This window comes from Octopus sinensis, linkage group LG4, assembly GCF_006345805.1.
Source record: "Octopus sinensis linkage group LG4, ASM634580v1, whole genome shotgun sequence".
NCBI classification, from domain to species: Eukaryota; Metazoa; Mollusca; class Cephalopoda; order Octopoda; family Octopodidae; genus Octopus; species Octopus sinensis.
This window is the reverse complement of record NC_043000.1, coordinates 57,346,270-57,373,866: the sequence shown is the minus strand read 5'-3', so window position 1 is coordinate 57,373,866 and position 27,597 is coordinate 57,346,270. Positions and strand designations below refer to the sequence as shown.

The 27,597-nt window shown below is 35.5% G+C and overlaps 1 protein-coding gene across 4 annotated transcripts; it reads left to right on the top strand.

The window, feature by feature from the left end:
• Window positions 1-174: 174 nt before the first annotated feature.
• LOC115210678 (neurensin-1-like) lies at window positions 175-26,547 on the top strand. Of its 4 annotated transcripts, none has more exons than XM_036501993.1 (3): window positions 175-196; window positions 6,703-6,959; window positions 25,668-26,547. In XM_036501993.1, the coding sequence occupies exons 2-3, from the start codon at window positions 6,717-6,719 to the stop codon at window positions 26,166-26,168; spliced, it is 744 nt and encodes a 247-aa protein (XP_036357886.1). In that variant the 5' UTR covers window positions 175-196; window positions 6,703-6,716; the 3' UTR covers window positions 26,169-26,547. The 4 variants fall into 4 exon arrangements, with proteins under 4 accessions (XP_036357886.1, XP_036357887.1, XP_029635211.1 ...); XM_036501994.1 differs by lacking the exon at window positions 175-196 and adding an exon at window positions 506-520; XM_029779351.2 differs by lacking the exon at window positions 175-196 and adding an exon at window positions 1,874-1,902.
• The last annotated feature ends 1,050 nt before the right edge of the window (window positions 26,548-27,597 follow it).

Genomic DNA, 27,597 nt, shown 5'->3' with positions numbered 1-27,597 from the left:
TGCGACAAAGGTACCAGTGGTGCCTTGACATGGTGATGCATCTTTACTTTCTGACATGTGAAAAAGTGTAATGATGAATTTGGGAGCCTTATTATTCCAAGTGAACAATGAGAGACTCAAAAGAAAATATTTAAAGAAAAAAACCCTTCATAAAAGAACTACAACCAGAATATAGCCATGTCTTCAATCCATGTATGTATGTATGTATGTATGTATGTATGTATGTATGTATGTATGTATGTATGTATGTATGTATGTATGTGTGTGTGAATCATCATCATCATCATTGTTTAACGTCCACTTTTCATGCTAGCATGGGTTGGACGATTTGACTGAGGTCTGGCGAACCAGATGGCTGCACCAGACTCCAATCTGATCTGGTAGAGTTTCTACAGCTGGATGCCCTTCCTAACACCAACCACTTTGAGAGTGTAGTGGGTGCTTTTATGTGCCACCAGCACAAGGGGCAGTCAGGCAGTACTGGCAATGTATGTATGTACATATGTATGTATATACATATGTATGTATATATGTATGTATGTATGTATGTATGTATGCATGCATGTATGTATGTATGTATGTATGTATGTAAGTATGTATGTATGTATGTATGTATGTATGTATGTATGTATGTATGTACATACAAGCATAAATACTGGTAAAATTCAGAATCTGTGTTTGTTTGAGTGTGCTGTGAAATTAGCAAAAAATAATCAGTTGAATTGCTAAGATGTATCTATAAATGTACTCTTAAATACATTGTCTTTTGTCTAAAATCACTTCTGTTACATTTCCATGCCTTAAAACTTCAAAAGAGAAGAATATCTTTTCTTATTTTATCAACATGGAAAAATAACTTCCTATCATTCATGAAAGAAAGACATTAGAGTGTTATGCGTGGGCACATACAAAAGTACAGACATACATATGAAAGCAGACAAGCACACACATACATAAAAGGCATAAGATTAAGATATGTAGATAAGACACACATGTATCAAAAATGCATACACACATACAAAGACATGACTTATAGATATTTAGATATGACACGTATGAATCAAACCCACAGATATATATATGCACATCATATAGTGAACCCACACACAAAGAAACACAAACAAAGCATGAAAACAGGTACAATACATAAACACATTCACAGGACACTTAATATGGAATAAATACATCTAAAAATGAATGTATGGCACAAACAAGCAAGACAAATAAATATCAAGTCACACAAACATACAATCAATACTTCAGCATATAGACAAGATGTACACACATAAGTTTGTAGCATTTTGAGAATAAACTCTATGTCTTATTTTATTGTGCAATTAATATAAAAGAGGTAAGATTTGAAGACATGTTTGTGTGTGTGTGTATATATATATATATATATATATATATATATATATATATAGATAGATAGATAGATAGATGGATAGATAGATAAATATGTATATATATCAGTTATGAGAGCTAATGGTTTCAATAAGACCCAAATGTGTCAGTTAATGCTGAGTAAGTGCTATGGACAGACTATAGTTAAGCTCTAGGGTCCGAGATTATGCGAATGAGGAGTCCAATGTAGGCCATATATCAGCATGTGTGTATATAAAAAAAATTTTTAGAATGAGATAAAAATCAAAGGGTGTGAAAGATTTTAGAACATTTATATTAAGAAGGTCTTACAGCTGCTTCCGGGATATTCTATATATATATATATATTTTATTAATACCTAGGGAATGTAATAATTCCAGAAATTATATATATATATATAATTATTATAAATGAGGGTGAAAAATCGATGAGTTGAGATGATGCCTTCTAGTATCTCGAAATTTAATATACAATTATTCATAATTGTAGTGTCCTACGCTGATGAGAAAAGAAGTTGGGTAAGATATAATTATCTAATTCTTATGCTTTCCTAAAACTTAATTTCGAAACGTACGTCCGTAGGTGACTTAAAATTGTATGATAGATTGCCGTCATTTCATTCTCTCTTACCTGTCTGTGTTTGCCTTTCAAGTGCTGTGTTTTTACTGAGATCTCCCTTTTAGTAGAAAGGAATAGCTATAACTCTTTGACTGCTATTTCTAAATTCGGTGTGTGGTGAGGCAATTCGTTGCTAAACCCTTAATTGCTTAGCTATATATATATATATATTGTGGAGGCGTGTGGCTTAGTGGTTAGGGTGTCAGCATCATTAGCGTAAGATTGTGGTTTCGATTCCTGGACCGGGCGACATGTTGTGTTCTTGAGCAAAACACTTCATTTCACGTTGCTCCAGTCCACTCAGCTGGCAAAAATGAGTAACACTGTGATGGACTGGCGTCCCGTCCAGCTGGGGAACACATGCCATTGAAACCTGGAAACCAGGCCCATGAGCCTGGCTAGGCTTTAAAAGTGCGCATTTATTTTATTATTATATATATATATATATACACATAGATACATAAATACATATACATATATATATTTATATATGTATATATATATATATACACACACACACATACATTCATAGGCTGCGTGGTAAGAAGCTTACTTCTCAACCACATGGTTCTGAGTTCAGTCCCACTGTGTGGCACCTTGGGCAAGTGTCTTCTACTATAGCCTCAGACCAGCCAAAGCCTTGTGAGTGGATTTGGCAGACAGAAACTGAAAGAAGCCCATTGTATCGCTAGCCACTAAAGCTTTTTTTTATTCTCTCTCTGTTTATTTTCTTGTGCTCCTTTCTGTTGAAGTGTGTAGGCTCGAAACATAAAAGACTTTCTCACCTTCCCAAGCATTAAACTAATACACCTGTTTGTTGTTTACAGTTGACAAGTCCTTTAACTACTTAGGGGTTGTTGGGTTGCTGAAGCCATGTAGTATATTTAGGGTGAGAAAACCTGGCAGGGCCCATCCCTCTCCAGGCTAAACTCAGTTCTACAGCTGAGTGGACTGGAGCACCATAAAATGAAGGGTTTTGCTCAATAATACAATGGATCACCCGGTCCAGGGATCAAAACCACAATCTTATGATTGTGAGTCCAACACCTTAACCACTGAGCCATGTGCCTTCACATATGCACCTCTGTCATATGCACCCAGAATTAGAATTGGGGTCTGAATCTATAAGCAAGTTTGAATGAGAAGCAGAGAATAAAACCTGATCTGACAGAGACAGGTGGAGACTGTTGTTTGTTCCTTCTTGAGCCACACCTGGCTCATAAGTGCTGGTTTCCAAGTTTCCTTGGTGTATAGGTTCCCCACCTGGATGGGACACCGGTCCATCGCAGGTGAACTGCAAGATGCAGGAGGAAAGAGTGACAGAAAGTTGTGGCGAAAGTCAGCAGAGGTTTGACATTAGCTTCTGCTGGAGCCGCATGAAGCTTAGGTGTTTCGCTCATAAACACATACATTGCCCTGGTCTAAGATTCAAACCCGCAATCCGTCGACCGCAAGTCTGCTGCTCTAACCACTAGGCCATGTGCCTCCACAGGTGGAGACCGTGAACTAAGGATGAATACTTCAACAGCTTTTCACTGCAACAGCAAGCTAATGGAACACTGCTTAATAATTCAATGTTCCCACTCTTTACAGCTAGGTAAACAGAGTCAGCAAGAGTTAAGTGTTATCACCATTGACGTAACACTGTTGAAAATACAAGCCATCAATCCTATCACCTATAGCTCAATACCTTATTGATCCAGTCATTTATAATTGTAAATTATACAGTGAACAGGTTCTGACATACAATAATCACATTTCTGCAATGTGAATATTTTTCTCATGTTAGCTATGACAGAATGATGCAGAACTTTGTGGGTTTTCTGTTAAGGGATTTCTAGTGTCAGTCATGGCAGTATAATACCCTGTATTCTATTGGTTTTATTAGTGTTAAATATAGCACTGCATTTTAAATATTTTCCTTGTGTTAACAATGATGACATAGTGTAGAATTCAAAAGTTTTCTTAATCTTAACAAGAGCGAGTGGGAGAAGGGGTGGGGGAGAGAGAGAGAATAAGATACCTTAATTGTACCTATTGGTGTGGAAAAGAAACTTGTCTGATGCTGAGCAAATAGCTCAAGAAAACAATAAGATTTTTAACCTGCTTAATATAACTCCAAAACGGATTAGCAGGCTATTACTCTCTAAGCCAAATTTTCTGATTGGTTGAAATAACATATATAGCACAGTGAAAGTAACATATCCACATGAGTTTGATGCAGAATTTTTAAGATATTTCTAGTACAAGTATTGACAATATATCTTTATCTTATTTTTTTCTATCTATTTTTCTATCTACTTGTTTCAATCATTAGACAGCAGCCATACTAGGGCATCACCCTGAAGAGTTTTTAGTTGAACAAATCAACCACAATACTTTTTGTTAAGCGTGGTACTTATTCTATTGACCTCTTTAGTGAACCATTAAGTGATGGGGATGTAAACAAACCTGCACCAGTTGTCAAGCAAGAGTTGGGGACAAATACAGAGACAAAGAAATACACACACAGATACAAACACATATGATGAGCTTTTTTCAGCCTCCATCTACTAAATCCATCCACAAGGCTATAATAATAGTCACTTGCCCAAGGTGCCATGCTGTGGGACTGAACCTGGAACCATGTAGTTGGGAGCAAGCTTCTTACCACACAGCCACGAGCAGAATTTTAAAGATTTATTTTCATGTTAGCTATAACTGCATTCTATTATATTTTATTTTCTTACTTGCTTTAGTCATTAGACTGTGGCCATGATGGGGCATCACCTTATAGGATTTAATCAGGGACCTTGATACTTACATTTTTTGAGTCTGGTACTTATTCTATCAGTAACTTTTGCTGAACTGCTAAGTTACAAGGACGTAAGCAAACTCACACCAGTTGTTAAGTAGTGCTGGGGACAAACACACACACACACATATGTGCATGCACACATACATACACCACACACATATGCACACTTATATATATATATATATACCATATAGGCGCAGGAGTGGCTGTGTGGTTAGTAGCTTGCTAACCAGCCACATGGTTCCGGGTTCAGTCCCACTGCGTGGCATCTTGGGCAAGTGTCTTCTGCAATAGCCCCGGGCCGACCAATGCCTTGTGAGTGGATTTGGTAGACGGAAACTGAAAGAAGCCTGTCGTATATATGTATGTATATATATATATGTATGTGTGTGTGTGTTTGTCTGTCTGTGTTTGTCCCCCTAGCATTGCTTGACAACAGATGCTGGTGTGTTTACATCCCCGTCACTTAGCGGTTTGGCAAAAGAGACCGATAGAATAAGTACTGGGCTTACAAAGAATAAGTCCCGGGGTCGATTTGCTCGACTAAAAAAAGGCGGTGCTCCAGCATGGCCGCAGTCAAATGACTGAATCAAGTAAAAGAGTAAAAGAGTAATATATATATATGTATGTGTGTGTGTGTATATATATATATATAATTTGTAAAAGGCATAGATTCAAAAGAAGAAACAGCAGTACATATTATTAATTAAAAATGGGAAGGCCAGTTTATAGGATTACCTTAGGTTTAGCTTTATGGCATATTGTCAGATCCCAAAAACCTGTTGACCCATGACCTCTTAAACCTAAGGTATTCCCATAAACTGGACTTCCCCATTTTTATTTAAATTATATATATATAATATATATATATATATATATATATATATATATATACACACAATAGTCTTTCATGCAGTTTCTGTCTACCGAATTCAATAATTCACTTACAGGTATTGACTGACCCAGAAATAAAGTAGAAGACACTGCCAAATGCACTGCACAGTGGAATTGAACCTGAAACTGCATGATTGCAAAGTGAGCTTCTTAACCACACAGCCTTTTAAAAGATTTTTCTACTATAGGCATGACATGACTAGTGCTGTGTTTTTAACTTTTTCAAGGTTTATAAATGATAGTATATTTTAGTAGTTTTCCTGGTGTTAGCCATAACAGTGTGAAGTTGTTTATAAAAAAAATTTTCTGATGTCAGCTAAGACATTATCATACAGAATTGTGTGAGTTTTTTTTCTATTGTTAGCTATAATGATATGGTGCTGTTTTGTGAATATTTTCTTGTGTTTATTACAAATGACAATATGGCGATGTATTAGGTAGGTTTTTCACATATTAGCAATGGCAGCAGCATGATGTATTTGTCAATTTTTTTTTATAGTTTCTTTGGCTTCTTAGATCTGTAATCAAAACATATGCACATGCACACAAGATATAAGTATCAAAAATCAATAGTTTACAAATTTAATGAATTTAGCATATGAGAATTAGACTTTCAATTAGTGAAACATCACACTCATAAGATCACATTTTTTAGAGATGAGCTTATAACACTCTAAAAAGCTGTAATACTTAAATTAATAGTCTTTTATAATGCTATATGCATGCATACATGTGTGTACATATGTGAATGTATACACACAAACATGCACTCACATGCACACATATTAGATATACATAGATATGTATACATAGTACGTAAGCCTGCTCCATAAACACCTACGCATATTGATTTGGAATTTTATTTTTTGTTTAATATATTGTTTTTGATTTACCTAATTCTTGATACTTTTAGACACACATCCACATGCACAAACACACACACACACATGCACAAACATTTACAAATACATATATTGATTTCTATCTTTTTGACTTGTCTTTCTTGCAGGTTTATGAACCAAAATGGAGAACGTCACTTCAACAGAAGCGACAGCTGGCAGCTTCGAAGAAGATCTTGAAGCTTTGAATAGTGAAGCTGAAGAAGGACACCGAAACAGCTCACTGGCGTCAACCAAACGCCTACTGTTCAAAACAGTTGGTAAACAGGATAGCAATGATCTCAGTCGGGACTATATTGGAGTGAAGTCATATCTGCATTATTTTTATGAATCACCATCATTCAAAGACCCATCGATCTATGAAGAGGTTTGTTTGCTTTCAAGACCATCTCTCATTTTATATTTCTTCTCTGTTAGCCTGGCCTATCTCTGATGGTGAGCACTATAGTGTTGGTAATATGCAAGAGAGAGAAATGAATTTGTAACCCAGATTCAGTTTCCATTTTCTAGCTTCTTTAAATCCCTAGAAAATCTATAGATACCATAATTCCAATTTGTTCAGTCTCTGAAATAACACCTAATAATGTTGATTACCCTGTGATTGCTATATCTTATAACAAACAGTAAAAAAATAGCTCAATATACACTAGTTTATGAAATTCCACCAAGGTCGTCTTTGCCTTTCATCTTTTTGGGGTCAATAAATTAAGTACCAGTTACATACTGGGGTCAATCTAATCGACTGGCCCCCTCCCCAAAATTTCAGGCCTTGTGCCTAGAGTAGAAAAGAATATACACTAGTTCATAGATCAGTGTTATAATATCCTTATATTATTCATATATTATCCTTATTTCATCCGTTAAGAAGCCTTATATATATATATCCCTATATCATTCTTATATTAACCTTATATGATCCTTATATATCCTGATATTATCCTGATATTAAACTTACATATATACATATATCACTTACATTCATTGTCATTGCTGTCATCATTATTGTCTTTGTCATCAACATTTTAATGTCCACTTTGTTTACACAGACAGAATTTGTTGAGACGAATATCTTATGGCAATAATGCCCTTCCTGCTGCCAACCCTCACTTGTTTCCAAGCAAGAAAATATTTCCCTCTTCACTAAATATAGAAGACTGGACATAAACTACACTGCTTCTATGACAATGATACTCATTTACAAGTATCAATGTCAAAGGCTTCTATGGCAGATAAGTGTAAAAGCCTAGAGGTTCTTAAGGACTTATGTTTAATAAACCTTGGTTTCATAGCTTTAGTTATATAAGAGGGAAATTTTTCACCTGTCTGTTTGTCTTCCTCATATTGCAAACTGGTGTCTATTCCTGCCAGCTCAGTAGGTTTAATTATGTGTAGCTGTCCAAATATTTAATGAGAATTCCTGCAATAGATTTTTCTTTAACTCAAGACCATTGTCGTTGATTGTCCAATCAGACATTTTGTTTCAACATATGGTAGATAATAATGGCAGGGCAGAGCCATAAAACTAATAATGATTCTATCAGCCACATTGACTCTTGAAGCTGTTCTGGTTAATCAATCAATATATTCCATTAGCATCTTCATACCTATTTTAGAATTGTATTTTCAGCAACAAAATTTTTTTTTATTTGAAGTTATACATACATATAAACACACATACGTACATAACATACATACATAGATACATATACAATTACACATATACACAAATGCACTCACATCTGCATGCACACACACTTCTGTTTTTTTCAAGATGAAATTTCAAATTGATAAAACTGAGATCATTTTCTAAACTGAAAGGGGAGGTGGAGTGGTCTGGGATGTGGGGGAACCAAAATTAAAAGTCACAATTGCATTGAAATTCAACAGAGAACTCTGAAATTTCTTTTAATCAATTTCAATTTCATTTTTTTCTATTGAATTTTATTTTGAGTTTATCTATACATATCCATCTAATGAAAATCAATCATATAGATGTCATCCCTTTTTAATTTTATCTACATGTATATATGTGCGTGCCAGTGTATATATATACATCTTTTATCTTTTACTTGCTTCAGTCATTAGGCAGCAGCCATGCTGGGACACTACCTTAGAGGATTTTTTTTAACCAAATGAATCGACCCCAGTACTTACTTTTTTAGAGCCTGGTTCTTATTTTATCAGTCTCTTTTGCAGAACTGCTAAGCTATGGAGATGTAAACACACCAGCACTAGTTGTCAAGTGGTGGTGGGGGACAAACAGGCACAAAGACACACACACACACACACACATGACAGGCTTCTTTCAGTTTCCATCTACCAAATCCACTTACAAAAAGACACTTGCCCAAGGTGCCATGCAATGGGACTGAACCTGGAACAATGTAGTTGGGAAGATAGCTTTTTATTATACAGCCAAACCTGCACCTGTGTTATAATATGTATGATGGAGCGCTGAAAAGTTTTGGGATTCAGGTAAAAGAAAATACAGGAGTACCAGTTAATTATGATTTTTTTTCTAAATATTCCCCTCTCAGATTTACACACTTTTTGCAGTGGCCCTTCAGTTTTTTGAAGCTCTATAAAAGAATTCAGAAGACTGGGCGTCCAACAAGACCTTTCAAGATACCCTTAAAGCCAGGAACTTTCCAGCACCCCTTGTATGTATATATATTGGGTCATCCCATAAATAATGCGTTTTTTTTTATACTTCTTTTATTTTTTAAAATTAAAACAAACAAAGTTCTTTTTTAATCTAAAATAAACTCTTCTTCATTTTCTACAATGCTCTTCCATCTATCTGGTAGGCATGCTAGGCCTCTTCCAAAATTCACTTGTCCGTGATGAAAAATACTCCTCCAGTACTGTTCTGACCTCGTTTACAGATTTCATATTTTTTCTGTCCAAATGATTTTGAAGACTGTGGGATAAATGATAATCAGATGGGGCAATGTCCAGCAAATATGCTCCAGCCTTTGGTACATCATAGTTGCTGTATGTAGCCAAGCATTATCCTGATGGATGTACACTTTTCATCTTCAAACCAAAGATGGTCATTTTCCTTCTCGTGTTAACTTAAGCTGTTCAAGCTGCTCACAGTAGATCTCTTTTGTTATCATTTGGTTTGAGTTTAAAAGTTCAAAGCGGACTAAACCTTTCATATCCCACCAAACAGATAACAACTTATGTGGGTGAAGACCTTCTTTAGCCTGGGGTGCCAATGTTTTTCCTTTCCCTACCCACTGTCTTCAGCACTTGACATTTTTATAGAGAACCCATTTCTTGTCACCAGCCACTATTCGGTCCAAAAAAGGTTCGTTTGTGAGACATGGCAACAAAGAAGAGCACACATTCACTCTCTGCACGTGATTAGACTCAGAAAGTTTGTGAGGAACCCATTGACCCAATTTGCTGACTTTTCTGATGGCACGCAAGTGTCAATGAATGGTTGAGTGACCAAATCCAAGCTTCTCTGTTAGTTTCTCAACTGTTACAATGGGATTTTGTTCTGCCTGGATTTACAGGACGTCCTTTGCAGACCTTCCAGGATGAGGCTCATCTTCTAGGCTATAGTTTCCAGTTCAGAATTTCTGGAACCACCGTTGACACTGCCTTATGTTTATTGTCCAATCCCCACGTACTGCATTAATATTCTTTGCACTTTCTGTTGAATTGTTGCCTTTATTGAACTCATAAAACAAAATATGCTGAATATGCTTCTTTGTCACTTCCATTATAGCTTTGAAACAATAACTGTTAAAATTGAACTGCATTCTTCAAAACCTGCACTAAGAATAAGGACATGGTAAAATTACTACCTGCTTTTATAGCAAGCTTATGCAGGTAGTTTATCCTATCCTCTCCAACTTTTAGTTCATGCAATTGAAAAAAAACACATTATTTATGGGATGAATCTCTTATTATAAAAGGCAGATTTTATCTGCCTCCCTTTGGGAGTTATACAAATCTGCAATATAGGATTTCTTCAATTACAATTTACCTGGCATTTTTAAGAGTACAATGCATCGCGTCATGCCAGGTCCAGGTTTTAAAATTTAAACTCCAATTAAGCAAAATTTACAGAAAACTCACATTCTGGTGTGTGTGTCAAATGCTTTTCTTAGTCTGGTTTACACCACACGCAAACGCACACACACAGTGGGCAACGAATAAAATGAAAGTAAATAGCGACAGAGTGATTTGAGGAAGACTAAAGTGAAAGTATTCTGTCTATGACGCTGATAGATACATGAGTAAAATGTATGGGAAGCTAAGAGCTAAGTGAGTGAAAATGTTCTTGGAAGAGAGTAATTAGTAATAAAGTAAACATACACTCATACATACATACATACATACATACATACATACATACATACATACATACATACATACATACATACATACACACACACACACATACACACACACATACATACACACACACACATACATACATACACACATACATACATACATACATATACATACATACATACATATACATACATACACACACACACACACACACAGTATTGAAGCTTGAGAACAATCAGATACATTTGCAACACATCTGTTGAAAATATTATTGTTCACACACATACATATACATATATACATACAGACAGACAGATAGACACACACACACACACACACACACACATGATCCAGCATGGCCACAACCTCAAGGCTGAAACATATAAAAGAATAACAGAATATAAATGTGTGCAAAGTACAAGAAATATTAATGCAGTATATGGGGATTGGACAATAAGCGTAAGGCAGTGTCAATGGTGGTTCCAGAAATCCCGAGCCATAAACTACAGCCTACAAGACGAGCCTCATCCTGAAAGATCTGTAGAACTCGACAAGGACATCCTGAAAACCCTGGTGGAACAAAATATCACCGTAACTGTTGAGGAACTAGCAGAGAAGCTTGGATTTGGTCATTCAACCATTCATTGACACCTGTGTGCTATCGGAAAAGTCAGCAAATTGGGTCAATGGGTTCCTCACAAACTTTCCGAGTCTAATTGCATGCAGAGAGTGAATGTATGCTTTTCTTTGCTGTCATATCTCACCACTACTGCGCTATGTATATCTATATATATAAAACTGTAGTTGTGTGAGTGTCTGTCCCCTTCGATTTAGATTCCTAACTACTCCCACATTTTGCGGTACAGTTTAACCAAATTCGGGTAGCTTATAGTCGTGATTCATATCGAGCCCGTCTGAATATTAGCACGCGTCTACGATGAGTCTACGATTTTAAAAATAATTTAACATCATTTTTTATTCCATTTTAATGCATAATTTTTCGTGTGTCGATGGCGGCGGAGTTGGCGTCCACGCTCACACCTGCACCTGTGGGGAAGGGAGTGTAAGGAAATCAACGTCGTAATGCGTTGTCAAGGAGACCAGTGTTCTTTTAGAACAACGACTTCATGGCTTGAAGACACCAAAACAGAAATGGCTAAGAAAGCGTCTACATGAGTCTACGATTTAAAAAAAAATTTACCATCGTTTTTTTTTCCATTTTAATGCATTTTTTCGCTATTATATAAGGGAAGTAACTCTCTAAAAATGTCTACGATGCGTCAACGATTTAAAAAAAAATTTACCATCATATTTTTCCATTTTAATGCATTTTTTGCTATATTTTGGCTATAACTCTCTAAAAATGCTTATATAGTTATTTCCCTTACAAACCCGAGCAACGCCGGGCGATACTGCTAGTACTTATATATATTTAGATTTATATTGTGAAATTTGATTTAATACTAAATTGAATTTTTCACTGTAAGTTTGGAGTTATACTCCCTAATATTATTATATATATATATGTATATATATATATATATATATATATATATATATATATATATATATATATATATATGTATATATAAAACACAAATGGGCTGAGGTTCACTATTATCATTTATACTACAGCACACCTGGAACCTTCCCTGAATTGGATCTTGAGCCTACAGTGAACTGTGAACTGCATGCCAGAGTATGCTCTTGTGTGATTTTACCTATACATTGTGTGTATTTGGTTTATACTTGTGGATGTATGCATAACTGAAAGGACAAATCCGTACATGCTTTAGTAAGTATATAGATGTCCACATACACTGTTGAGACATGGCTATACTATCCTCGACTCTACCTTAGTGTCTTTGTTATTAAAATAACTCAATTCTATTGGATCCTGAAAATAATTATATACAGGGGTTGGACAAAATAATGAAAACCCCTTAAAATTTCAAACAAATTTATTTTAATATGGGGTAAGACCGACTTTGGCAGTAATTACAGCTTGAATTCTATGAGGTATGGACTCATACAAAGTTTGAATTGTTTCCAAAGGAAATTGTATTGATGATGGTGGAGGATATCTACCCATTACTTGTTTTTCTAAAACGCACTGTAAATATTCAATAATATTGAGATCTGGTGACTGTGGTGGCCAGATAAGTTGTTCAACTTCACTAGAATGTTCTTTGTGCCATTCAGTGACAACTTTAACTGTGTGAATTGATGCATTATCATCCTGAAAGATTGCGTTTCCCTCCAGAAGCAGTTCCACATCCATAAGATGGATTTGATCAGACAAAAATGCTTTAATAGTCTTGACTATTAATTATGCCATGAAGGGAAACCATTGAGCCAGCAGATTTCCAAGATATAGCACCCCCCTCCAAATCATCACAGATCCTCCTCCATGTATAACAGTTGGAAGAAGGCAGTCTGTGTCAAATGCTTCTTTTAGCTGTCTCCACACGTATACTCGGCTGGTGGTCGGAAATAAGGTAAAGGATGACTTGTCCAAGAAAATAACATTCTTCCACTGCTATAGGGACCAATTCTTTAGGTTTTTACTCTTCTCTAAATACTTTGCAACGTTTGTTTTTGAAAGTAGTGGTTTTCTGATTGCAGGAGCTGTACTTTTAAGATCCTGTCTAACAATTTGCGCAAGAGTCTGATGGTCCCTATCCGAAAGTTTTGGTTTTTTCTGGAGTTTTGTTTCAACAAGGAGGTTTTTCCATCTTTCTCAAAGGCTGTCATTACTTTCAAGACAATACTTCTTGATACACCAAACATTTTGGCTGCTTTCGTTATGCTAGTGCCTGCCATACAAGCACCAACAATTTGACCTCTTTGAAAGTCCAATAGATCTGTCCTTTTAATGAAGTTTAATTACCATTTTCTGATGATATCTGAAAAGAAACAGCAATTTTAGCAAAACATATTAAACAACAATAATAATAAATCAAAAAACAAAAATAAACAAGCTTTTGACAGTTTTATAGATGTTTCAAAATTCTGATGCTATGATGATAGGTGTTTCCATTATTTTGTCCAACCCCTGTGTACACACACACACACATACACATATACATATATGTATATAAATGGGACTGAACCAAAAAAGGAGTTTATGTAGTCACTCAACCTGCTTGAAGTAGCACCTAAATTTCTATAGAATTACATGCTACATCTCTAAAGAAATTAAATAATGTAATATTAGGTAGAATTTATCTGTAAATATATATATATATATATATATATATATATATATATATAATATATATATATACATACATACATACACACACACATATATATATATATATATATATATATTATATATATATATATATATATATATATACATACATACATACATACATACATACATACATGCATACATACATATGTACTGGATGGTCATAGTTGGTTGTCCTGTACAAGGAAATAAAGCTTATACCGCACTACAACAAAAAAAGAAGGTATGAACAAATGCAGAATACGGTAGCTTTGTTGAGGAAAACCATGCTGTTGCTGGTGCATGAACAATATAACCAGTTCATGTTATAGAGTGGTTGGTGATAGGCAGAGTGTAACCATGCAAACCATACCAAAGTAATAAGATATGCATCAGCAGGGTTGGCTAGTTTTTCTCTAGTACTTGCATGTGACAGATGATGAAAGACTATAACAGGTGGTGACAGAGAAATGTGAGACCTGCATAGCCCATTCCAGCATGGAGAAACAAACATAAAATGATGATTGTGATGATAGTGGTGATATATATACATATAGACAAGCACACACATGCATGCGTATTCTCTTACTATTGTCAGTTATTGAACTGTAGCTTTACATATAAACGTGTGTGCCTGTGTCTGTGTATATGTATGCATGTGTGTGTGTGTGTGTGTGTATATATATATATATATATATATATATTATATATATAATATATATATATCATCATCATTGTCATCATCATCATTTAACATCTGTTTTACACGCTGGCATGGGATGGATGGTTTGACAGGAGCTGGCAGCTGGAGAGTTGCACCAGGTTCCAGTTGTTTGTCTTGGCATGGTTTCTATGGCTGGATGCCCTTCCTAACATCAACTACTTTACAGAGTACTGGGTGTTTTTTGCTATGTGGCACCAGCACCAGCAGAGTCACCAAGTAACTTGCAAGGCAAAGACCTCTTAGTTGAGAGGGGGAGTAGAACTGTGGGAAGTGGCTGTGTGCCATATGTAAGGTTAGAGTATGCTAGAGGAACAGAGATAGTTGTCTTACTATAGAGAATATACTCGGCTTCTCTTGTAGGACAAGGAAGAAGGAAGGTGGGAGAAAATCAGAGAGAAAAATAGATAGACATTCAGAGTGAGTGAGTGGGAGAAATAGATGGTGTTGGAAATGTATCGAGGCCTACCCATAGTGAACAGGGGTGGGTATAAGTAGTACAGAAGGGATAGAGTGGGATGTTCCATTAGAGTGTGAGGGGATATTTTTAGAGATATGGGAAGACATGATTATAGCAAGTGATGATGATGTATATTGGAAAGGCTGGGAGTGGGTTAAGGAAGAATGAGAAGGTATGGAGAGTGTGCATGTCTGTATACATATATATATATATATTATATGACCGCTAAATCCACAAGGTTTTTTTATTCTCTTTCTGTTTATTTTCTTTTATTCCTTTCTGCTGAAGAGCATAGACTTGAAATGTAAAAGACTTTCTCACTTTCCCAAGCATCAAACTAATACACCTTCTTGTTATTCATACACCTGTCTTTGTCTTTTGTTTTTCTATAAATTTCAACTATCATAAAGCAAAAACTGCTCATAAAGCAAAAACTCATAAAGTAGAGCAATAATTTCCCATAGAAGCAACGTTATAAATTGTAATTCGTTTCCCAAAAAAATTTTACCCGTAAAATTTATAATACTCATAAATCATCATCATCATCATCATCATCATCGTTTAACGTCCGCTTTCCATGCTAGCATGGGTTGGACGATTTTGACTGAGGTCTGGCGAACCAGATGGCTGCACCAGGCTCCAGTCTTGATTTATCAGAGTTAATGGCAAAAAAACAACAGTAGAATGTAAAGAATATTATATGTAAAATAAAAAGGATGTCAAGATCTTTTATAAGAAATATTGAATTTCCAAAACTCTCGTAGAGACATGTGCGGTGGTGGGGCGATAGAATGGTTGTATATTGTTAATCTAACAAGAACGTGACAGTAGGGGTTACACCACCGCTGTATAGCCCTAGGAAGCATCGAACGCCTCCTGATAGCTTTGACACATTTTTTCCCTGTGTCCTTATATACATATACGAAGGGGAGACAAACACCCCCGGCTGCCGGAACTGCATCTAGGGACACCATGTTTCAGGATCGTTGTCCTTCATCGGCCTAGAGTAGCAGACACCGGTCAGCTGGTGATATTTGCCTCAGTGAATAAACTTCACTGAATATAAATATATACAATTACGAAGTCGAGGCAAATATATATATTTATATATATATGAGATAATGGTGTCATTGAGACCCAAAGGTGTCAGGTAAGGCTGAATAAGTGATATAGACAGACCATAGTTAAGTTCCAGATTCGGTAATATTGCAAATAAAGGGTTCAACATTGTGTATATAAGAATTTTTTGAGTAATAAGATAAAAAAACCAAGGCTGTATAGATATTAGAGCATTTATAGATAGAAGGTCTTGCAGCTGTTATCCTAGAAACAGCTGTAAGACCTTCTATCTATAAATGCTCTAATATCTATACAGCCTTGGTTTTTTATCTTATTACGCAAAAAATTCTTAGATATATATAAAATAAGTAGAAAACAGGTATGGTATTCAATGCTTTATAGGATTTATATGCATTTCAACAAAATGCCGAAATAACTACATATCAGTTGTAGAGATATTATGTAATCATGCACTACACCTCATCAGTGTCCTGCAGAAACATTGATGATTTGAAAACAACAGATTACTCTTATTTTTCTTTGCACCCTTTCATCATTGTTAAATTCATACTTAATCTTATTGCTAAATTAATGATTTCTCTTCATTATACTAATAGAAGGCAGTAATAACATTTTTATTCCTGTTAAAAACTGATTTCAATTATACTGATCTACCCACCTTATGCCATCATAAAAAAGGACATAAAATGATGATGATGATGATGATAATTATTGTGTATTACACTAAAATAAATGTGATTCCCTACCAGTGGTTATTTGTTTTACTCAATACAAACTTTTCAAATGGAATGAACTATTAGTTCAATTGATGGGATTTATATGTCTGTACACACAAGTTTTCTAAATAAAGGATAAATAGATTTAATATAAAACTAGCAGTATTGCCTGGCGTTGCTCGGGTTTGTTTTGACCCTTTAGAACTGGAATTTTTGAAAAGTAAAAATTTTGCATTATGTAGCTTGTTATTCTCTTTAAGTGAACATTTTTCTGGTTGAAATTCACCGAAAAATGGCGACACAGCAGTAAAAAAATCATAAAAAATAGGGATTTTCATAGAAAAAAAGCACCTTTTTGATGTAAATAATTTTTCATCTTTACATGGTCCGATTTGAATTTTATCTTCTACAGAATAAAGAGCAAGCCTTCTTCTATCATACTCTCAATTTTGGTCAACTTGCGCCACAGGGTCTCGGAGGAGATAGTGTTAGTTGAAGGGTACCAAACCTGCCACAAACAGACTACTTCAGCTTTATATATATAGATTGAAATGACTTTGTGTCTGGAGTGTCAGTGATAGAAGAATGATAGTAACTCTACAAAAGTTTTAAAAAGAATTATAATTAGACACAGAAGGAAAGTAAGAGACAAAAAAGTGAAAGGGCATTTATAAATACTGAGAGAAAGTAATAAACAGGAGAATTTGGTAAAGGTAATTATAAACAGAATGAAGAAGAATGAGGAAGTAAGTTAATAGTACAGGTGAAGGGAAATTTTTGGTAGCAGTGTGAAAAGCTACAAAAGCAGTTTTTGTTGTAAACAAAATTTTTAGTTGTAAATCTCCTTTCCTTCTTTTACTTCTTTCTCTCTCTCCCCCACCTCTCTTCCCCCTCTTTCTCTCTCTTCTGCCCCCTCTTCTCTCTCTTTCTTCTAGCTCTCTCTTCCCTCTCTCTTATTTGATCAATTTAAATGTCTGAGTAGTTTAATGCTAATAAACTATAATAGACTGAGAAAGGTATATAATACTCTCCTTATATAAAATAATAAGTACACACAGAAATAAAAAAAAAAAATCTAAAAAGAAAAATACAGGAAGAAAGATGAAAAAAATAAAAGTAAATTTACTTCACCAAGATTAACTAGTATAAAAGAATGATTTCTGGCAAGACAATTCCCTTCCTTGCAGTGAAACAAAGTGACAATAGCTTGCAATAATATATTATATTATATTATATTATATTATATTATATTATATTTTACACACTCACATATATATATATGAGTATGTGGATATAGAGTTAGCCAAAGGTGCAACACAGTGGGACTGAACCCAAAACCATGTGGTTGGGAACACACACACACACACACACACACACACACACACACACACACACACACACACACACACACACACACACACACACACACACACAAAAATACATACACATACACATTCTCAGTTTTATATATATATAGATATATATTGGTAGATAGATAGATATTAATAATGGTCAGGAGAACAGAGATTTTCCACATCTGTAATTTTATTAAACAGTTATTTACAGCAATCTTTGTGGACCTACAGACGTTTCAACTGCATCGGCTGCACATTTCTAGATGTGCATCCTGGTGTTATTGTCAGTAACGTTTCATCAGGGTCCATTATTTTTCAGCTGTTTGAAGTTAAGCTGAAGAAACCAGGAAGTTGAATGAATAAATTGTTTTTAAGAGGTGTTGGTGTAATTATAAATAGATGTAGTTTCATTGATTCATTATACCTCACTTCACATATCAAACTGAGCTGCAGTGAACCGTGGGTTAATGAAACTACAACTATTTATAGTAACACCAACACCTCTAAAAAAAATTTATTCATTCAACTTCCTGGTTTCTTCAGCTTAGCTTCAATTGGCTGAAAAATAATGGACCCTGATGAAATGTTACTGACAATAACACCAGGATGCACATGTAGCAATGTGCAGTTAAGGCAGTTGAAACGTCTGTAGGTCCACAAAGAATGCTGTAAATAACTGTTTAATAAAATTACAGATGTGGAAAATCTTTTCTCCTGATCATTAGTACTGTTACTTACCAAGCGAGAAAAATTACCAGAGTTAACTTATTGCTAACTCTGGTATCACCAATATTTGCTTGGTTAGCTGACATAAAACTAGGATTACATATCCCTTTGAAATCATTTTTGGAAATTGTGACCTCATGTGTACCGTTGGCGATTTTTTTTCCTCTGTCTTCCCTTCTCTGGATCTTTCCTTCTCCTATGTTTCCGACGAAGAGCTCCGCTCGAAACGTTAAACCCTCCTTCTTTCCTTCTCTCCTGAGCGTCCAATAATACTATATGTGTTCCACGTCCTCGCGTTGTTGTGTTTTTTTGTGCTTTCTTGTTTGGATTAACTATATATACATATATATTGTTATAATTTTCCTTTTAGTAAATAAATAAATAAATCGACATAATATAATGTCTAAAAGTTGATGAATACCACCTATTGATCCCCTCTATTTTCTTATTGCTCTCTCTCTATATATGTGTATGTATGTATGTATATATATATCATCATCATCATCATCATCATTATTTAACATCTGCCTGAGTCATATATATGTGTGTGTGTGTGTGTATATATATATATATATATATATATATATATATATATATATATATATATATATATCAGGTCATCCCATAAGTTCTGTCTGATTTTAACTTTTTTTAAATTGAATGAAATTTAATAGTATTTTAGAATGTCTAATGGAATTAAGAATTATTTTTATGCATTTGTGTACATTTAAACTAATTAAATATTATTTTACAGGATAGTAGAATTAAAATTTATTTGATTAAAATCCTATCTAACATGGAAGTATCCAAAGAGCATTTCAGGCACATAATGCTTTATGAGTACAAAAAAGGAAACTCTGCAGCTGAAGCGACTCGAGACATACACTCAGTTTATGGGAAAGAATGTTTGAATGAAAGAACTTGCAGAAGATGGTTTGCAAAATCCAGAAGTGAAGATTTCAGCCTTGAAAATGAAGATCGAAGAGGACGTCCAGTTGAGTTTGATGATAAGCTCTTTGAGGCATTAAAAAAAAATCTTGCATTACCAGTTGAAGAACTGGCAATAAAGCTTAGTTCAAACCATACAACTGTTCATCGTCATCTTCAACAACTTGGAAAGGTTCCTAAATTTGGAAAATGTGTGCCTCGTGAATTGTCTGAAAGCAACCACAAACCCTGAGTTGACATCTGCTCTTCTCTCCATTCTCACGAACTCATTTCACCCTTTTTAGATAGACTTGTGGCTGGTGACAAAAAATGGATCTTCTATCAAAATGTTAAATGTCGTAAACAGTGGCTTGGTAAAAGGGAAAAAGCTCAACCACAACCGAGAAGGGAACTTAATGAGAAAAAAGTTCTTCTCTCTATCTGGTGGGATTTCAAAGGAGTAATTCACTTTGAATTGTTACCACCTAATGCAACAATCAATGCTCAAGTCTACTGCAGCAATTAGAGTGTTTGAACCAAACTTTGAAGGAAAAAAGACCTACTTTATTGAATCGAAAAGGAGTGATGTTTCATCAGAACAATGCGTGACCCCACACTGCAAAAATCACATCACTGAAGATCAAAGAGCTTGGTTGGGAAAAAAATCCCTCATCCACCTTATTCTCCTGACCTTGCTCCTTCAGACTACCATTTGTTTCATAGTTTACAGAATCATTTGGGGGACATAACTTTTGCAAGCCAGGAGGAGGTGGAAAACTGACATTTCAGAGTTCTTTGTTTTGAAACCAAAAGAGTTTTACATTGATGGGATTAAAAAGCTTGTAAATAGATGGAAGGAAGTCATAGATAATCAGGGAAAGTACATTGATGATTAAATTTCAATTAAATATAACATTTAATCACTTGTTTTCTTTATTCAAAATTTGGACAGAACTTATGGGATGACCTGATATATTCATATATATATATTTATATGTGTGTGCGTCTTGGCACTCCGTCGGTTACAATGATGAGGGTTCCAGTTGATCCAATCAACAGAACAGCCTGCTCGTGAAATTAATGTGTAAGTGGCTGAGCACTCCACAGACACATGTACCCTTAACGTAGTTCTCAGGGAGATTCAGCGTGACAGTGTGTGACAAGGCTGGCTCTTTGAAATACAGGTACAACAGAAACAGGAAGAAAAAGTGAGAGAACGTTGTGGTGAAATAGTACAGCAGGGTTCTCCACTTTGTGGAGCTTTAGATATTTTTGCTCAATAAACACTCACAAGGCCCGGTCTGGGAATCAAAACCGCGATCCCACAACCGCGAGTCTGCTGCCCTAACCACTGGGCCATTGCACCTCCACATATGTGTGTGTGTGTGTGTGTGTATGTATGTATATATATGTATATATATATATATATATATATATATATATATCATCATCATCATCATCATCATTTAACGTCCGCTTTCCATGCTAGCATGGGTTGGACGGTTCAACTGGGGTCTGGGGAGCCCGAAAGCTGCACCAGTCCAGTCAGATCTGGCAGTGTTTCTACAGCTGGATGCCCTTCCTAACGCCAACCACTCCGAGAGTGTAGTGGGTGATTTTATGTGCCACCGACACAGGTGCCAGACGAGGCTGGCAGACGGCCACGCTCGGATGGTGTTTTTATGTGCCACCGACACAGGTGCCAGATGAGGCTGGCAAACGGCCACGATCGGATGGTGCTTGTTACGTGCCCACAGCACGGAGGCCAGTCGATGCGGTACTGGCTACGGCCACGTTCGGATGGTTTTCTTATGTGCCACGTGCCACCGGCACTGGTACCACAAAGATACAAATTCCATTGCTGTTCATCTATTTTGATTTGTTTTGATTTTCACTGGTCTCAACAGGTCTTCACAAGTGTCACAAGAAGGAAGGTATGCACAGGTGGACTGACTACGTCCCAGGTAGGGGCCATGGGTTATGGCCTGACTAGTCTTGCTGGGTCTTCGGATGGTGTTTTTATGTGCCACCGACACAGGCGCTAGATGAGGCTGGCGAATGGCCATGATCGGATGGTGTTTGTCATGTGCCCACCGCACTGACTACGGCACTGATGGATTTCTTGTGTGCCACAGGCACTGGTACCACAAGATACAAATTCCATTGATGTTCATCTATTTTGTCTATTTTGATTTGATTTGATTTTCACTTGCCTCAACCGGTCTTCACAAGTGTCACAAGAAGGAAGGTATGCACAGGTGGACTGACTAGTCTTGCTGGGTCTTCGGAAGGTGTTTTTATGTGCCACCGACACAGGTGCCAGATGAGGCTGGCGAACGGCCATGATCGGATGGTGTTTGTTACGTGCCCACAGCACGGAGGCCGGTCGATGCGGAACTGGCTACGGCCACGTTCGGATGGTTCTCTTGTGTGCCACCGGCACTGGTACCACAAAGATACAGATTCCATTGATGTTCATCTATTTTGATTTATATATATATATATATATATATATTCATATATATGTGTATGTTTAATCATGTGCTGGTTGCAAATGAGCATCATTATCATACAATTATGGTTGTTTGTTTCTAGTCTTCTATAAAAAACATGTCTGGCTATAGAGAAATATTACTTTGCTTGGAGACTGGTGAGGGTTGGTGATAGGAAGGGCATCTGACTGTAGAAAATCTGCTTCAACAAATTCTGTCTGGCCCATGCCTAGAAAAGTGAATATTGCATGACAATGACGAAATATAATCAAGGTGTGCTATTTCTTTAGTTCTATGTTTATTCTGCTCTATTTAGAAATGCTCTGAAAACATGGTGATGGGCAATGGCACTGTTATCAGCATTGGCAGCTGATTGATTGAGTGTAACTTGAGAGAAATCTGCCTGCTATTTCTAGCAGGTTGATAAATTACACATTAGAAGCTCCCTTGTTGTTTCATAAACATAAAAATGGATAAAATTTCACTCAAGTTTTCTTTGTTATAATGTTCAGTCCCTCTTGTCATATCATTAGTGATACTGAGACCAGTAGATTGGCAGAATCATTAGAGCATCAGACAAAATACCTTAGCATTTGTACTGGCTCTTTACATTCAGAGTTCAAATCCTGCCAAGGTCAGCTTATCCTTTCAATCTTTCAGGGTTGATAAAATAGAGTCAGCCACTTGGGTTGTTGTTATCAACTAGCCCCATCACATGCCTCTCAAAATTGCTGGCCTTGAGCCTAAATTAGAAACAATTATTACTTATACTCATTGTATTGGGTTTGAAACCAATTTCAGCACAGATACACACTGTAGTCAATGAGAGTGTAGCAAAATTTTTTATTGTATTTTGTCTTTAATCTTATTTAGAAATCAATGAAAATGACTCCTATTCCCTTTAACCCTTTTGTTACTGTATTTATTTTGAGATGCTCTATGTTTCTTTCAATTACTTTAAATATAACAAAGAATTTAGTATAATAACTTAGTTATCATTCAGCTAGTGTTAGGAACATAAATTGTGACTAAGGTTTGGTGAAAGATTTTAATTCACAACTTATGAAAACAAGACATTTGTACTCAGAGCCAGAGCCGGTTTCAGCTGGGTTGGTAACGAAAGGGTTAAACTCTGCTTTTGTGACCTGGACATTAATATTTTGAAACTGACCTGCCTATTTTCCATTCAGAGCTGAGATGCTAATGCAGAAGTATGTGCTCAACACCACAGATTTGCTTGTCAGTTGCTGAGCTTAACCACTTGAGCATGTCACTTAGTGGCTGACTAAGTGTGTCTCTGATCATGAGCAGGAGTTATGGGGGAGCATTATGGCCATGTATTGAGAGAGATTATTTGGGGTTTGAATAAATGTAAGAAATGCAAAGTTTGAAGGAAATATTAAACATTTTTCATACTTTCTAGGGGTAAACAAATAGGAAATAACAGTTGCTACCCAAGGACAAAAATCGTGTTACACGGTGTTATATACAGTAAATTTCTCTTGCAAAACAACTCTATTATCTTACAGTTCTCTGTTGTTTGAATTAAACTCTGTATTGAAATATCAGATGAGAGAAGTGTAAATAACTACATTATCAAATTATTAAAATCTTTGAAAATTCTTTCAATACTTGGATTTCTTTTTCTTCTGTTTTTGTCCCTTTCTCTTCCCAGATGTTTCTTAATCAATAATGTTTCTATTAATACTAATTGAATGTTATCTGTGATTTTCCTTAATGTACAAAATCAATACAAGTGGAACCAGTTGCAATCAGTTTTCGAAATAGCAACCTGAGGCTATTGAAATCTGAGTCCTAAGGAATCTGAGATGAGGAAAACTTGATGCTTAAAACTTTGTAACTTAGATATGTTATTACTGAACTTTCAACATTACACTTTAGATGATAACAGATATTTTAGAAGCAAAAGAAAATGTTTCTTACCAAACTGAGAATAAATTTTCCCCACTCTTATTCTTCATGATTTTACACCACCCCCACGCAATTTCCCTCCCCCTCCTTCTCTCTTTTTGTCACTACTTTCAATCTACCTATTCGATACCATCACTTTCCAATAAAAGAACCTACCCAAAGTGCTAGACATGTTCTCACAGCAACCCAGTTCATTTCACTTTTAAACTATATCTTACTATTTACCTTCAGAATAAGTATGTTTATTCAGTGAGTTGCACAAAAATCCATTTGTGTGTGTGTGTGTGTGCATGTGTGTGTGTGTCTATTGTGCATGCATGCGTGTGTGTTAAACAATTAATTTCAGAGAGGGCTTAATTGGGTACTTGTATCATTATATCTTCATCGTTCAATTCTTGGAACTCAGTTATGCAATGGTTATTGCACTCTTCAGTCTATTTTTTCTCATGTAAACATTATTTCCATGAATTAATCAGTGCAGAATAAAAGGTAAACTCCCACTAGTGAATTGGCAAGATTGTTAGAGCATTGTACACAATTCTTTGTAGTATTAAGCTGTAGTCCTTTATGTTCTGAGTTCCAATCCCACTAGCAGCACTACCACTAGGTTTTTTTAGTCTTCTGTAGTTGATAAAATTAAACATCTGTGAAATACTAGTGTCAATATAATTAACCGGACTTCTCCCCACCAAACATATGTGGCCTTCTATCAATATTAGAAATTAATATTCCTATAAAGTGTCTTAGATGTTAACGGAATAGTTATAAAATACCTTGATATAATTTCAATTCCTGGTTGTAACTATTTCACAACACTTATATCACAAATGTGATTGACAAAAGCGTAAAGGTTTAAAAAAATGTAAAAAAGAACCCTATTGTGTTGCTCTCCAACAAAGTCGCTCAGGTAAATAATCCATCAATGGATATCATTGATTATGAAATATCAAGTAATTGAATTCAGTATGTGTGACACAATTCAAACATTAATTGATGAATTGATTAAGTTTTATTTCAACTAATTGTGTCATAAATTAGTGATGCAGTTTCCTTGAAACCTAATTTAATTCAAAGAGAATTTCAAATGTTTAATGTTGATTTTTGTTTTCTTTTGCAGGAAGACAGTCTCCGTTATCTGTTGAATCCACAAAGGCGAAGAAGGCGTTGTCCTCCAATATGGTGGAAGATATTTTTGTGGCTTGGTGCCAATCTTCTCTTTTTTGGAATTGTTGGGATTCTGGTTGGTTATTTAGTGCCACAGAGAAAAGTCATCATTGATATTAACAGTAATACAAAAATTGCAATGGTCGACAGAGATGCTGAACGCTACAACAAAATGCTTGATGTTTGTAAAGTTATTGGTCTTATTCTTTTTTGTGCTGGTGGAGCCATTTTCTCATTGTCTTTGCTTTTTCCAAGTTTTTTCACAAGTTACTGTGAGGATGATATTCATGATGCTACAGAAGAGTCTTTCCAAATCAGTGTTGGAGATATGGAGAAAAGATCCAATTCCTCTGTAGAAATGACCATTCCAGTCACAGCTGAAACAAAGAGTGTCCAGCCAAATATTGGCCAGTCTGTTGTAGTCACTGATGATCTCATAAAAATGAAAGACTGAAACACTCTACTCCTGTTGGTAGTTCCTTGTCTGAACATAGTGATCTCTTATAGCAATAAACTGTATTGTGTCTCAGTCTGAAAATGTTAGACACTTCAGTTGGCTATGACATTTTCTTGTTGTAACAAACTGTCTGTAATGTCATGTGTATGAGTGTTTTCCATGTATTTATCAGGAAATGGTATTTATTGGTATGAAAGAAAATGGCATTCAAGCATAGAGTGTCGTTAGAGTAATGACATACTATGCTTAAATAACAATACTTTAATAAAACTTTTGCTTCCATTCTGGTGTCCATTTACATTAATTTCTTAGGAATATTCATTACAAAGAGAAAAAAACAACAACAGATGTTTAATAAATATTTTCTTTCATGATGGCATGAGAAATTGTGTTATTTATTGATAAGCAATAGAGTTAGTGGCTATTATTTATAATTTAGTATGACTTTAATACATTAAGTGAATACTTGTGCTTGTTGTAAAAAGACTTCTTCCAAGATGACAACCACATGTTCTTGTGGTTGTCGTCTTTGAAGTCATCAGAAATAAATTTATGATCTATGGTGTGAATTCTACAATCTATTGAAATCTTTCCTACTGCTGTTGAGTAGCCCCAATCACCTCTGTTCAAGTATGAAGATATGGAAGTAGCTTACAGTATCTTTAACTGTGTCCATCCTGTCTTTATAGGTGGTATTTTGTCCCAAAAGGATATGACTTAAAAAACAACAAAAAACATGATTTAGTATTTTACAAATAACGATGTCTATTGAGGTAGATTTGGATGCTAAAGAGAAATTCAGTTATACTATAAACACATTTCATTAATATTTTATAGATAAGATGGGTTGCTGCAAAGTTCCTGGCTGTAAACGTATCACGAAAGGCCTGGTTGTAGGCTCAACCTTCCAAATTCTTTTACAGGGCTTAGAAAAACTGAAGGACCGCTGCAATAAGTGTGAGGGTCTGCGAGGGGAATATCTCCAATAAAATCATAATTAACTGATCCTCCTGTATTTTCTTTTACCCAAAGCCAGAACTTTTCAGCAACCTGTCATATGTTAAAGTTCTTTCACTATTTATGAGTATCATATACCACTGTTTAAACATATAATCTCTATTTGATAAATTTGCCTTATTCAAACATTCATAAATCATGGTTTCAATATTGATAATACATGAGAGACAGGCATGGTTGTGTGACAAAATGTTTTCTTCCCAACCACTTTGTTTCAGGTTCAGTCCCACTGCATAGCACCTTGGGAAAATGTCTTCTACTATAGCCCCAGGCTGACTTAAGTCTTGTGAGTGGATCTGGTAGATAGAAACTGAAAGAAGCTTGGTGTGTGCATGTATGTATGTATATATATATATATATATATATATATTACTACACTCACGGAGTGGTTGGCGTTAGGAAGGGCATC

What these genes read in the sequence shown, in the direction of transcription:
- LOC115210678 (XM_036501993.1), top strand. Translation starts at nt 6,717, where the DNA reads ATGGAGAACGTCACTTCAACAGAAGCGACAGCTGGCAGCTTCGAAGAA. An exon ending in ACCCATCGATCTATGAAGAG is followed by an intron (nt 6,960 to 25,667) that starts GTTTGTTTGCTT and finishes TTTCTTTTGCAG; the next exon opens with GAAGACAGTCTCCGTTATCT.